General features: G+C 41.3%; 1 protein-coding gene across 14 annotated transcripts in view; it reads right to left on the bottom strand.

Annotated features, from left to right (window-relative positions):
* Positions 1-15,517, bottom strand: part of LOC121314291 (microtubule-associated protein 4-like) — a 129,670-nt gene that overhangs the window by 82,419 nt on the left and 31,734 nt on the right. For 12 of the 14 annotated variants that reach the window (XM_041247384.1, XM_041247371.1, XM_041247370.1 and 9 more), the window contains 2 exons: positions 7,853-8,064; positions 3,489-3,557 (listed from right to left, as the gene is read on the bottom strand). In XM_041247384.1, the coding sequence (XP_041103318.1) occupies positions 3,489-3,557; positions 7,853-8,045 (262 nt within the window). In that variant the 5' untranslated portion in view covers positions 8,046-8,064. The remainder of the gene's footprint in view (positions 1-3,488; positions 3,558-7,852; positions 8,065-15,517) is intronic. The other 2 variants (XM_041247378.1, XM_041247379.1) reach the window with 1 other exon arrangement.

Here is a 15,517-nt window from a genome sequence, read left to right as displayed (position 1 = left end):
CACACCCACACTTATTTACAATACATATTCAATTGAGTCAGACAAATTTGTTATAAATGTGACTAATTTATTATGAGTTAGACACACATAAGCCAAGACACTGGACAATCAACAAGTTTTTTTTATTTGATTTTTATTTCTCTTTGAATGTATTTCAGAGCTATATAAATAAATAAATAAATAAATAAATAAATAAAAAAGTAATGATGATCGCCAAGAGAAAATAAAGGAAAGCAGGAAGAGAGTGAAAGAGGGTGGGGAAGTCGCTGGCTCTGTGTGATCAGCCTAAGAAAGGTTCCCAGGTTTAGATTGCCGAGCTGGGATTTCAATGCGGAAGTTTTCCCACAGCTGTGAAGGGGAAAGACTAGATCTCAGTTAGTCCTGGACCCTGAATCAATATATTTACTAAATAAGTGAATGTTCGGAAGAAATATTAAAATATTCCCAGAATCACAGCTTGAAATGTATTTGATGGCAAAAGTGACCATGTTCGTATTCATTCATAAAACAGAATTTGTATCGATAAGATGTCATGCACTGGAAAGCAAAGCATAAATGACACCCATTCTACTGTACAGAAGAGGGGTTTCTTTCTTTAATAGGTCATTTGATGGGGTGTCACCGGGTTTATTTTACGCCTGAAAGATTTTTATTTTACAAAAACTCCAAGTTAACGAAAATATATTTTTCTGGTAACGTTTTGAAAGAATATGGGGAAAAAAAAAAAAAAATAAATCCAGAAAGCGCTAAAATATGACCCTGTTAACCTGGGGGAGCCAGACCCAATCCCACAGGACTCCAGTGCTACTTAAGAAGAGCTACTCACTTAGCATGCAGTGCAACTGACAACAGCTACACCGTCAGTAACCTGGCCTTGTCCAGGATAACCTTCACCAACTGGGGTGAAGCTGAACCGACAACGCTCAGCTAGTGGTATTAAATCATAAATGCAAAGAAATTACTGATATAAAAAAGCAAAAAAAAAAGATAAAAATGTAAAATAAATTACTGGATTTAAAAAATATATATAGATAAATAAAAATCTCAATTATCATTGTAGAATTGTAGTAGTGCAATTTTTAAACGGTGCAAATAGAGAGCACTGGTGTGATGAGCTGTGCCCTTCACGGAACAGCTCTCGTATTCTGGGTCAGATCTCCTCTCCTCTTGAGAAAATATCAAGCAAGCACTACTCTTATAAAAGTTCACCACGATCTATTTAGTAAATTGTAATAAAGCATAGTGAAAGCACTGTGAAGAACAGCGAGGTACGGTAAGGCATATTAATAAACATGGCAAACCTGGGTAAATTATGGTTAATGCATATTATAACCATGGTATAACTGCAGAAATGCAGTGGTAAACTTTTATAGGGAAGTGCATCTGAGCTCCAGGAGAGGAGAGCCTCCACCAGGCAAGCTGTGAAGGAAGAGCTCATCACAGCAGACATGTTTACAATGACAGAAGAGCTGGCGAGCGGTGGGAGAGAAGAAAGAAACCCCACCAGTCCAGAGCAGGGATCCCTAGAGACGCAGCCTGGAGACCAGGTTAGGCTGGTTAGGATTGTGAAGAACGCTAGCAGTGAAGAGGAGAAGGGGGTGCTTGCAGAATCTACCGTGTCGCTGTTAGTCCTGCACCAGAGGGGGGTGCTCTCTAGGCAGCTAGAAAATGAAATGGGGTGAGGGTGAGAGTAAGAGAAACCAGAATTGGTTAGTTATACAAGCACTTTAATTATAGTACTGATTAATACAATCTTAGTCCCAGCATGCAATACAAACATGCCTGTTGGTCTACATTCACATTTTTTAATCACCTTTTCAGCACAATGTGAGGGAAGTAGCAATACGTTTGCAGAGATTTCACAGTGACAAGGCAGCTGTGCAGTGACAGTTGCTGGAGTTGCTTGCCAGTGCTTCAAAGCCAGCAGAAAGATTGCTGGTTTTCACTTTTGATGCGCAGACATGGCATATCCCAGGATAAAAATACTGTCCATTTTCATAAGCATATATCTGTGTGAAGCAACATTTTCTGTGATGAACGTTGTTAAAGGCAATCTTTTCAACCCAACCTCAAGGACCATGTTCAGAAAATCATCAAAATCATTAAAATCTTCACAAAAAAAACGAACAGCATGTATCTTTTAGGCATGTATTTAAGTTTCTTTGTGGTTACATTTTATAATTTTTTAATTAAGAATTGAACGCATTCTATTTAAAATGTCAAATGTTCGGCAGCTAAACAGTTCAAATTACATCCGGTTTAAATACATATACTTTTTTTATGGCAAGTCATTATTCAGCAAGCCTGTGAACCTGTGAGAAAGACACTTCTTTGCAGAGAAAGTAATAGGATGCAAAATTACCATGGCAAACTTTTAAAGGGTACAGCTTGCAAGAGCATAGTAGCGTAACTGAAGTTAAACTGCCATCTGAAATGGTACTGCTCAATCTACTGTACTTGACTTCTGAAAGATGTATGCCTCTGGATATAGTTACCAAAGTTACAAACATGTGAGGGTAATAGCAAATAAAGAAATATTCCCTCTGCCGCTGAATTATTAACCACGTGACTCTCAGGGGCTCTTCTTCCAAACATCTGACCAGAAGACTTACCCGCAGCTTGCTAAATCTGCAGCTACAAAGGAATGGGTTGCTGTTGAATGCTAGAGAAGCATTTAATATTAATAACAGCATGCCTCTGGTGGCATCCACTGAGATGTCTTGGCACTTTCAATGGGTGTTGCTGGGCGATTCTGACTGTGCTGTACACTAGGAGTCAACGGGCAGGATTTTCCAATATTAATTTCCAGTATTGAAAATGCCACTTCATTTAAGGTCAGTCGTTTTCAAACTTTCTCTAACAGGGACTCTTCTAGGTTTGCCATGAACCTCCTAATATAAATCATCAATCAATCAATCAATCTATCAATTTATCTATCTATCTATCTAGAATAATAGACGGACTGCACTGAATTACAAGGTTATAATCACATCAAGGGGAACTTTTTGTGGTTGGTAAAGATTCACTTGTGAAGTGCGTTTTCTTTTCCGTTTTACTCATGTAAGAGTGAATACTATGTCTGAAAATACAGCACTTCATAACCACTAATGCTTAAACTTCAAGGTTGGAAATAAGACTCCTATCGCATAGCAACTTCATTCCAGGTTTTAATATAAGCTTGATTAGCCACAGTATATAGGTAATAAGCTTATGTGTGTCTTACTAAAGTCATAGGAAAACCAGGAATGGATCAAGCTGCTATGCAATGCAAGTATTATTTCCATCCTGATGGCTTGGTTTATGGTGATATGTTTTTCTATTGTATCACAGCATATTTCCCACAGTGTCGGTGACGGTGGGTCCCTGGACACTTCCTCCCTCCTCAGGTGGGTCGTGGGTAGGGAAGGTTTGGGAACTCCTGTCTAAAGCAGCATCTGAAGTGTTCTCTGGCTCCAGACCCCCGGTCCTGTACACAGCGGAGCGCTTACCTGTTTTCTGTGCCTCCTGCCCATCATGCTCTCCGTTCTCCAGCACAGCCTTCTCTCTCACAACACAGCCTGCCAGACAAACACACACCGGATCAGGCTCCACTTCAAAATATTCACATATTCGAACAAACACATCTTGAAATGGCAGTGTTTGTTATCATTCAACTAACAGGATGTATAAAAGACTTGATCAAAAAGATAACGTGCAAAGGAAACCAATACAGAATCGTACGGTGCAGTGTTTCTCTCCTTTCTTTGATGGGTACAGAGTATGCTTAATTTCAAAATTTCAAAATACGAAAAAAAAAATAATAGTAATAATAATGTCTGTCTGTCTGTCACACTCTACATGGTGAACATGATCACTGCCTTGTCTCTTACCGCTGTTTTGAATTGCATTCGACTAGAATGCTATAAACACATTACTTTATGTGTAACCTTTCAGCCACCGTGCGCTTATTAAGCAATGATCATCCTCTCAGATGAGGACCCTCGTGTGTGTGTGTGTGTGTGTGTGTGAGTGCCGATTCCTCTCTGTTCTGTAATTCCTAACACGCCTCAATGTTTTTATTTGCTCTCCAGAACCTGGAACTCTACTGCAGACACAGTTTAGGGTTAATTACATGCACACCAGTAACCCATCGTGCACAGCAAACACTCAACTCACACAGATTCTGTATTTGGGGCATTTCAAACAGTGTTTTGAATTCACTATTCGGAATTAAAGTCGAATACCACGCAAATACTCACTGCAATATGGGGTTATAGGACAGAGAACGATATACACCGACGGTCACAGTCCTGTAGCTCTATTATATACAGCTTTATTTTTCATATACAAATTCAAAAATCCAGCTGACCAAGGAAGTGCCAGACTATCTGAAAGCAAGGCCTGCAAACAGAGATTTCTTCCAGGTGTAGTACCAGTTTTAAAATAAAAATAGGCTCCATGTTTGCTAAAAACTTAAAAAAACTGCACATTTAAGACCTATACAGGAAATGGATATGCACCGTGGAGACATTAAAAAATATACATTTTGCTAGCTACAATCATTTTATGTTGTATTAAATTCTACATGACTTCAGGTTTCACAGGGTGTTTCAAACCAAATGGACCTCTCCTGTAGAACTTAGGGTTGTAACGATATATCACATTGTAATAGAGGTATGTATCGTTTGTACCGTGATACAAGACCAAGAGCCCAACATAGCTCACTGCAGTTTGTCTTTTAACAAAACAGTCCGTCATTAAATAATCATAAATGATCACATGATCTTATTTTGCATCATACATACATTGAAATACATATTGTGATACGTCTCATGCTACACTCCTAGTAGAACTGTCTTCAAATGCATCAGAAGGCTTGTAGCTCAGTCTGCACAGACAGTGCATCTCAGCAGAGCCTCGTGTCTAACTCGTCTCAGAGCTGGCAGCAGTGTGTAGCTATTTCTGGAAGCTGTCTTTTCCCCTGTGTAAACGTATTCAGTGTGTATGTACGTGTATGTGTGTGGGGGGGGGGGGGGGGGGGCAGGGAGACAGGTTTGTATTTAGCCAACAAAAGACAGAGAAGCATTTTACTTACAACAGTGGGAAATAGAGCAAACCAAAATAAGAGATGTACTTATTTTTTGCTTTGGTTTTGAATTTTTGTTCAACTGCTGTGAGGGCAGGATTGAGGTGATGTGGTACATTATGTTCTGATATAACATGTGTACAATATCACCCCACTCTCTCCCAGTGCCTCAGCTCTAACAACTAGACCACATTGCTTCCCTCCCCTGCAGTCCCTCACCTCTAACCAGTAGACCACATTGCCTCCCTTCCTAAGCTCTAATCACGAGACCTACCCTGCCTTCCTCAGCTCTAACTGCTAGACCACACTGCCTCCCTCCTAGTCTCTCAGCTCTAACCACTAGACCACATTGCCTCCCCCTCTCCCAGTCTATCAGCTCAAACCACTAAAACACACTTCCTCCCCCTCTCCCAGTTCTTCTAACCACTAGACCACACTGCCTCCCCCTCTCCCAGTCTCTCAGCTCTAACCACTAGACCACACTGCCCCCACCCCCATTCAGTCCCTTTAACCACTAGACCACACTGCCTCCCCCTCTCCCGGTCCCTCAGCTCTAACCACTGCGCCACACTGCCTCCCCCTCTCCAAGTCTCTCAGCTCTAGCCACTGGACCACACTGCCTCCATGTCTCCCAGTTCTTCTAACCACTAGACAACACTGCCTCCCCCTCTCCCAGTCCCTCTAACCACTAGACCACACTGCCTATCCTGATCCCAGTCTCTCAGCTTTAACCACTGGGCCACATTGCCTCCCCCTCTCCCAGTCTCTCAGCTTTAACCACGAGACCATACTGCCTCCCCCTCTCTCAGTCCCTCTAACCACGAGACCACGCTGCCTCCCCCTCTCCCAGTCCCTCATGCCTAACCACTAGACCATATTGCCTATCCCGCTCCCAGTCCCTCAGCTCTAACCACTGGGCCACACTGCCTCCCCCCCTCCCAGTCCCTCTAACCACGAGAGCACACTGCCTCACCCGTCTCCCAGTCACTCAGCTCTAACCACTGGACCACACTGCCTCCCCCTCTCCCAGTCCCTCTAACCACTACAGCACACTGCCTCCCCCTCTCCCAGTCCCTCTAACCACTAAAATTGGTGATGTCGTGTCTCCGGAGGGGGAGAGGGTCAGGGAGATTGGTGATCTCGTGTGACGGAGGGGAGAGGTCAGGGAGATTTGGTGATTCTCGTGTGACCGACTGCCTGAGGGTCAGGTATAGATTGGTCTTCTCTGTTATCTAACCACGGATGGGGTGAGGGTCAGAGAGTCTCTCTCAACTGTAACCACTGGGCCAAACTGTCTCCCCCGCTCCCAGTCCTTCAGCCCAACCACTAGACCACACTTTCTTCCTCCCAGTCACAGGGGCTCTTACATAACCAGCCCTGCAGAGGGTAGACAGCTGTACTTTTCCATCCTCTCCCCAGCATTTACACTCCCTCGCTCCATTACACAGCTCTCATGAAGGGGGAGCGTCTTCACAGAGTACCTTCCACCAGTAAGTGCTCTGCCGGGGCATATCCAGGAGGCTGAAAGACTTTTTTGCTTTCAGCTGAACTAACGTTTGTCTTCAATCCAACACAACTCACAACATAGCCACTAGGGATGCAAATGCATTTAATTTAGTATTTATTTATACTTATTCTTATTGTCCATTTACAGTTTAAACAGTTGAAGTGCTGGTTACAGCTCCTTGGCATGATTATAACTAAAACGTTAAAAAGGAATATTAAAATAGCCTTGTTACATACAGTATACATCAGGGATGGAAAGAAGACTCATATTGCTGAACAGTTTCATCCATCCCAGGTTTTACTATGAGCTTGATTGGCCACAGTGTAGAGGTAACAAGCTATATAATGTTTTCTAACTAGCTACCAAGCCTACTGTGTATTAGAGGATAGTTAATGGTTAATCTGCCCCATTTTCAATGGTTCTGCTTCAAAATAATTACCAAACCACTTTGTCTTTAAAAAATAACTGCTGATAACTGATTTTGCAGCCATATGTAAATTATGCAAAAAAATGATGCAGCCATCTAAATTGCATTATGACCAATACATAAAAGTAGAGTCAGTGCTGCCTCACTAGGATACTGATAATCGGGACTGCTGTTTAAATGGGACGCAACTCTGGCAGACTGTTCTTCCCAATGCATTTATGTTATTTAATTGGGACATTACTCTGTTTAATTGGAATGCAGTATTGACAAATGTTGAACAGAGATCGCTTTTCAGTGTAAACAGGTTCGCGTAGCACAGTGCAGTGAATACGTGATTATGCTGTGACTTGCGCAAACTGCATAAACCACACTGAACTCTTGAAGGAGCTGGAGGCTCCTGTGGTTTCTCAGGCGGCTGTTGCAAACAAAGCTGGTGCGTCAACATCGCAGGTGCATCGCCTTGTGATAACATGTGATTTAATTATTTTTCATTTCATGTAAAAATAAAAATCAGGGAATAATTTTGTTTAAGAATAAAAAAAGATTAAAAAAAACTATTGACTCGTACTTAACATTTAATCATAATGTAATGTGATTTAATTCTTTTTTTCATTTAGAAACAGAAAAGTAACTAAAGTTGTCTCAAATGCCTCTCATTAAATTAGGACAGCCTGTTTATAATGTAACAAGCTACCTGCATACTAGAAGTGAGTCAGAGTACTCGACTACTCAGATTTTTGATATGTCTTTTCTATTCTACTGTCTTTTAAAATTGTATTACACACAAGCTTACTTCTTGTTTAAGTGCACTTCCACATAAGGTCATGTTTGCATGGTTATCCGGTATACTCACTCTTGTTCTTAGGCTCCTCATCGTTGTCCAGCAGGGGGTGGTAGTCGGTCTTGTCCACAGTCTCCCCAACGACATCATCAAATTTCTCGGCCTCCAGCGACGCAATGAAGTCTGTCTGTACTACTGGCTCCTCAACACCAGGGGGCGGGCTGTCTACAAGAGCATCACTCAGACTCAGATCAAGGTCAGCCATTGTCCTCTAACCAGCGGGTCTGTATGGGGGGGGGGGGTAAATGACACAAGCATGGTCACATCTTCTAACACAGTATTGCTGGGAAAAGTAAATCTGCATGTAAATTATGCAGTTATACCATGCTATACATTTACCACAGTAAGCTATGTTTTTTAAATTTGCTTACCATACTTATTTGGGCTTTGAAAAGGTTTTCCAATGCTTTACCATGGTTTCACTGCTTAATTACACTTTGCTGTGGAATATAATATGGTTGTGTGTGTGTGTGCCATAAAGTTGTGCTGCTGCCTTAGAACCTGGTCCTGCTCAATGCACAATAAGACAAGCAAGATGTATGCTGAGCTGTTCCAGGGATAATAGAATTGCTATGGTACGTTATAATGAAATTATGTTATAAACGATAAACATGTTTCCCAAAATATGTTTGTTTCTTTAAAAAAAATTCTGAACGCTTTCAGGAAACTTTTTCCAAGCAGCGTGTGATTACACTATGTAACACAATTTTTGTTCCTGGGTAGTAAGTGTTATTTCCTAATTGCTTATGCCTCAAAAGTATAGAAAATGGCTATTATTCCCCACAAACTTTGCTTTTGTGACCAGGACAGTGATATTTCAAAATATCACTATTTCCAATGGGAAAATGGGCAAATGTTAATTTGGATTCATATGTTGTTTTTTTCTGACTTTATGTGAACGAAAAGACACACATTTGCCCCTTTTCCCATTGGAAATAGTGATATTTTGAAATATCACTGTCCTGGTCACAAAAGCAAAGTTTGTTGGGAATAATAGCCATTTTCTATACTTTTGAGGCATAAGCAATTAGGAAATAACACTTACTACCCAGGAACAAAAAAAAAAAAAAAAAAAAAATTGTTACACAGTGTTATTCCTGGTGCCCTAAGTGGTGCTGCTCTTATAATTGCAGTAAAACTTGGAAAAAGTAGAGGGAAGCACAGGAGTCATGTGGACAAGGGAGTGGATCCTGAATCATGAGAAGAGACAAGTGAACCATAATCTTTTAAATGAGCTACACTTAAGTTATTTGAATTTTACCTTTTGTATTTAAGAAACTAGGTTCAGAGGATACACAGTTGGACATGAAGTGAAGACAGACTTAGGGCAGAGGGTAGGAGGCACTTCTTTACACAGAAAGTTGTGAGGGTATGGAATGTGTTACCTCGCCATGTTGTTGATGCTGATCAATGACATCCTTTAAGACCCAATGCATGTCAAGTCTCAAGGTTTACCCGTGAAAGTCCAATTTTTTCACAATTTTGAGAGTCTCATAGCTGTGCAATGGATTCTCACGTTTGCGCATAAGTGTGTTATTGTTTGCAAGGCTGCGATATAAATCCTTTATACATGATACACAGTAAACCCAATACAACTGTCCAAGCAGACTATTTCATTTTGGGGGAGTGGGTTGTTGGGTCACCATGAAGAGGTGTACATTACCATTCTATATTCCTGTAGCTGCTACACAAACTTCCCCCGAGCCTTCTTTGTTTCTGTATACAACACGTCATTACTCGGAGAGAGTCGAAGGAGAGGATGTCAGACTGTCACTGTCTTATTCACGCAGAAATTACAACAGAAATAAAAGAGAAATGGACAACAATGAGAATGTAATTATTAAAGTGTGTAATTTTGTGATGCCAGTGTCAGTGGTTATAAAGACAATACAAATAAAGACGCCAAAGGGTAAGAAATGGCAGAACCAATATAAACATGACGGCTCCAGTAAGTGCTGAACAAGAATAAGCATGTGGCGGATTGTTAATGGCTGAGTGATGTCTGCCATTGTGATCTCCACAACCCTGGATCCTCACTGAAACAAGAAAACAACTTCCAGGCTTTCCAGGTATAACAGCATTTCAACTATGCTGCTTGTGTTGCTTGATCATTTATTAGCCAATAAACCCTGACTAGCTCACCATGAGAATTGTTTTAATGTTTCTTATTTTCTGTTTGCGCTAACAGAAAAACAGCCCTGGATGTAAACTCTGATTCATATGACTGTGATGCCATAGCACTTGTTCTTCTTTTGGCTCCTTCTATGAAACTTTCAACCCAACTTTCCATCAGCCTTCAATGAGAACCCTACATGACTGCCTGGTTAGAGTTAAATCAAGAAAGTTTTTACAAAATACACAATTAAATACAGTACATACATTAATAGTTCAAAGACGGTAGCCTTACCGTTAAACTAAAGAGCAGACTCGCATCAGCCCCTATGAGGAGATCAAAACACACCAGCAAGTAGAATCTCAAAGCAAGCAGAAACATACAAGTGATAAACAGAAGCTGCCATTTCTGTCATTTTGGCATTCCCACTCTGAACTCAGGAGAACTGAAGGTTAAGTGGGTGTCCCCCACCGCCAAGCCAACAACTTATTTTACACCTGGGAACTCGAGAGCGGATGTCAACGAGCTACTGTATGGCTACTGATTTTCCACGATCGCAGAATCATGGACGAAATCATGGAATTAGGCATTGGGAACGGAATTGGCATTTTGGGAATGGAATTCCGAGAAACGAGAAAACACGTAGTTTTGTGGGCATTACGCTCATGGACTGTGTCTCTGTTGCGGCACTGCCTGTGTGCTGTGTGAGTCGAGTTGTTTAATAAATAAATGCTGATGAATTTTCTTCATTTGAACCTCTAATTTTAATATTTACTAGCCACCAAAACCCTGTCAGCTTTTTCTATCAGAATTTGCGGAATACCTGTCTACATTATCTACTAATTATGATAGGATTATTATTCTTGGAGATTTTAATTTACACATTGATAATGAAGATGATTCAAAGGCTTGTGACTTTCTAACAGGTGTGGAAAAAGTATTCAAATGTGTTACTTGAGTAAAAGTACTGTTACTTGGAAAATAATCCAATTAAGTAAAAATCAAAGTATCCTTCTAGAAAACTACTTGAGTAAAAGTACCAAAGTATCATAACTTAAATGTACTCAGGTATCAGAAGTTAAAAGCAGCCGTCCTTAAATTTCACCCACGGAAATATCAATCCGGGTAGGAACTGAAACAGCACTCAGAATGCTTTAATGATTGGGTCAGGCTCTGTGAACATTTCACAATAAATACCAGCCCTCTCTTATTAAAAGCAAAATGTAATAAAGCACTGAAAGAATGGTAAAGCATAGGCAAGCATTGTAAAGCCCAGAGAGGCATGGTAAAGCATCTTAAAAAAGCATGGCAATCCATGATAAACTATGTTAAATACATAGGACAGACATAGGAAATGCATGGTGGGGAAAACTGCAAAATTACTGTGCAAATCTTTTAAAATGTCTCCTTGCAGGAGCTATGCTGCTTCACAATTCAATTGTTAGATCAGTGAAGCTTCAGTGACGAGCCAGGACCAAATAAAACTGACTCTGGTGCCCCCTTCTGGAGACAAATGTTACAGCAGGACTGAATTATTTCTATACACAGTAAAAGGTACTTGTAAAAACTGGGAGTCCAGGTGAAGTTGACAGTAAATCACTCCCCTGAATGTGTAAAGCAATGAGACAAACATGGAGTTTTCACGTTCGAATATTTTTTCAAAAATGAAATGTGCACTTGAATATTCCTGCTGGGAATATCCCAGCTTTTGTTTTAGCTGGGAAACAAAAGTATACTATATTATAGTTTAAAAAAAAAACTGAAACAATTACCTGTTACAACTCTTCTGTATAGTAAAATGTGTACTGTAGTTACTTATTCCAGATTTCATACTTGCATTTCTTGTTGATACCAGTTTTTAAATTTGGCTATACAGTAGTCCCTCACTAAACCAGACATAAAAAAAAAATTGTACTCTGTACACATTATGTTATGTCAAAATTTAAATCTGTACAGTAGGCCTATACAGTATACAGTACCCCACTTCTGAGTACTGTTACAAGGATGGAAATAAGACTCCCATTACAAGACAGTTTCACCCATTCCAGGTTTTAATACAAGCTTCATTAGCCACAGTGTAGGTAACAAGCTCGAGTGTGTCTTCGTAAACTCATAGTAAAACCAGGAATGGCTCAAACTGCTATGCAATGGGAGTCTTTTTTTATGATGCACTGCAACATTAATGTGGACAGGACTACATGTGTACAACATTGTGCATGGAAAAGACTTTGAATAAATAACGTATGTATGAAACAGTACAGATGACCTCTAAATTCTAAACATTTAACACATAGAAATGTTTCAATAATTAAGTTATTAAATTATTTTTCTTCTCAGAAAGGAAATGGTAAATATTCTGCACTGATGCAGAAGTTCTGTCTCACACAGTAGTCTCGTAATAATCAGCACTGCAGGACTAGCAGGGTCATCAGCAGAATCAGACAAGTCTGATTGGAAGAAGGGAGGGTAGCACAGCCAAGCCCCAGACAGTACCAAGAGACAAGCTGCGTGAGCTCTCTCTTTATGTTTCTCTCTCTCTATCCTCTTGTGGCCCTCTACACACACACACACACACACACACACACACACACACACACACACACACACACGGAGTGCTGACACTGCTGCAGAGCTGTGCACTGAAGTGTAATCCATCAAATTAAGGAGAATGGCTTTCACAGGAAGCACATCCTGGAAGGGGGGGGGGGGTGCTTTTATTCTCCACACTGCCGTCACAATCACTTTTTCTCACAACAACTGTTTGACAAGGGACAGTAACGCACACACAGAGACAGACACACATACACATGCATGCACACGTAAACAGTGTAACCACACTTTTTGTTAAGGGTTCGCAAGCTCAGCATAAAAAGATCTTCAGGGACAGTTACTATTTTAATCAATCACGTTGCTTACAAAACCAACAGCCAGGTATTCCCTCTGTGTATGCTAAATGAATGACAGAATAGGGTGATCTGAGTTTCTGCGTATTCTAGTAATCTCTGTAGTATTGTATTCAATTACAGTGAGTCCTACCTAGGCTCAGTGGAATGGTGCTCAGTCCTGAATCAGCAACAACCAGCAAGCACTTAGTAGATGGGGAATGTAAGCGATCTGCTCTCTGTTGTGTGTAAGTCCAAAGAGATCGACTTACTTTTCACTTGCTGCTATATCTTTACAAGACGTTCTCTGAGGGCGGGGCTTGCTAGAGAGCCTCAGCAGAGACTGGACAATAGTGTGTGCCTATCACTGACATGACTTACAACCAATAAAGGTAAATAATATACTGCGTTACAACAGACAGAGACACACCATTCATTACGTTAATTTTAGTATTTCTAGATTACACTTAATGTAAAATACCTCATTAGTATCTCTCCTGTGTAAGGACAGCAGCAGATTCAGATCAATGAGGCCAAGGTGTACTGTAAACCACTGTAATTTAAAATGCAATACTGGGTGTGCATATAGATGGAACATTACTGGATTTAAACATTACTGGTTGGTTTCACAGAAATCCTTACGGGTCCCCCATTTGAGCTCATGGCAGAGCTGTGTCCTGTTTCCCTCAAAGTGGCGTTTTAATTAGCCATTGCGGCTGCCAGAAGAGTAAGTGACCTTCGCGCTCTGTCCATCGATGATGCATGTATGGCTTTCACTGGTAATGACTTGTGGGTAATATTAAGACCAAACCCAGCCTTTTTGCCAAAGGTGGTCTGCTCATTCCATATTAACCAACCAGTGGTTTTGGAAGCTTTCAGACCTCCCCCGTAACAGAGGAGGATCGCAGACAGCACACGCTTTGCCTGCTCCGGGCTCTGCACTGTTACCTGAATAGGACGACGTCCTGGAGACAGTCCAACCAGCTGTTTGTCTACTATGGGTCCCGCTCTAGATGTCATATCAAAGCAATGTCTAGCGAACCTGGTGTCAGATGCCATACGCTTGGCGTATCAACAGATGGACTCCCCCATGCCGGGGAACATTACGGCCCATTCTACCAGGGGCCAAGCGACTTTGTGGGCTCTCTTTCATGGTGCCTCCTTGGATGAGATTTGCAATGTTGCTACATGGACAGATAGTCAGACATTTGTGCGTTTTTACCATCTTGATGTTTCAAACCGAGCAAGGCCCTCTCTGGGCTCTAGGGTGTTGCAGTCGGCATGCCCTAGGTGTCACGAGGGCTCTGAGGCTATCGCCGTGAGGCTGTACTGTCAGGAATCTGGATCCACAACAGCTTTGGTACAGCTTCCCATTCGGTAATGATTGTCATTCCACTTGAAAGGGAACGTAACCCTGGTTCCCAGAAAAGAATGATAAGCATTACCCTTCGAGGTCATGTCCCCAGCTGACCTTTGATTTTGAAAATGGCGATATGTTACTTTGAGGACACCCCTCTTCAGCAGGAGGTGGGAGGGACTTCCTCCTCACAGCAGAGCCCTGATAGGGAAGCTTTGTTAGATATACTGAGTGACTGACGGGTCAGAGAGGATCTTCCCATTCGGTAATGGTTACGGTAATGATGTTTTTGACCTAGAAGGCCTTCCATACAGACAACTGCAAACCTGAAAGATTAACCTCCATTGCCCCCTCTGTCTTCTTAGTTTCCCCATCTGCATATTGTGCAGGTAACTTAATTCCCCAAAATTACACAATATCATCCACGAAGTCAAGGAACAACAAAACGAGAAACCCCCCAAAAAAGAGGAAATAAACAAACAAATGCAAATCCAGTATGCAGGGGCAGTATCCAGAGCCAGGCTCACGTACAGACACACAGACAACCGGAACAACACACATTAAAATGCAGGGACACTCACGAATACAGCAAGTCAAACGGAAGCATGCTAAATATCTGTATCACTGCTATGTCCAGAGAAAGGTTCACTTCTGTCGGACACCACCTGTAATGGAACTTTACAAGCTGTATTCTATGAGCCTCTCTATAAAGACCCTGTCTGAAAGGGAGTGGCTGTGTACCGACAACATGCAAAGAGGTTGAAGCCATGTGGCAGCGAATGGGGTTCATGTCCAGTGGAAATGAGTGAGAGTGTGAAAGAGGGAGGTTTGATCAAGATTTTCTGCTCTCCACACCCCACCTTCAAATGCCAGGAAATTTGTCCGAGAGCCAAGGAAGGGAGGAGAGGGTCTGCAACTACATAGCTATTGTATCTGTGTTTCCGTCGCAATACAAATAATAAAAAAAGAAATGTCTCGGCAGCCTAGAAAGAGCTCTTTCTCTCTCTCTAGAGGTTTCTCTGATTTTCTATAATTCATTTGGCAAAGGATTTAAGGATCTTGCAAGACTTTAAACTTTTTTTTTAAAGCATACTTGTAACGCAACCACAAGACATGCAGCGGTCACAGCAGACACAGCAGAGGGTACTTCACAAGGACCACACTCAGAGGATAGAAGACAGAGTGTTACTCAATAGAAAAAGAAGAAAGTTAACCCTAACCAATATTTTAAACACAGCACAGCTGATAAAATGGAGTCAGACAAAGGACTCGGACTCAGTGGAGACAGAACTATTAGCTGACTGATCTCAAAACTTTGTCAAGTC

The sequence above is a fragment of the Polyodon spathula genome, chromosome 4 (genome assembly GCF_017654505.1).
Source record: "Polyodon spathula isolate WHYD16114869_AA chromosome 4, ASM1765450v1, whole genome shotgun sequence".
Classification (NCBI taxonomy): Eukaryota; Metazoa; Chordata; class Actinopteri; order Acipenseriformes; family Polyodontidae; genus Polyodon; species Polyodon spathula.
Note: the sequence above shows the minus strand (reverse complement) of the source record. Positions and strands in the feature narration are given on the sequence as shown.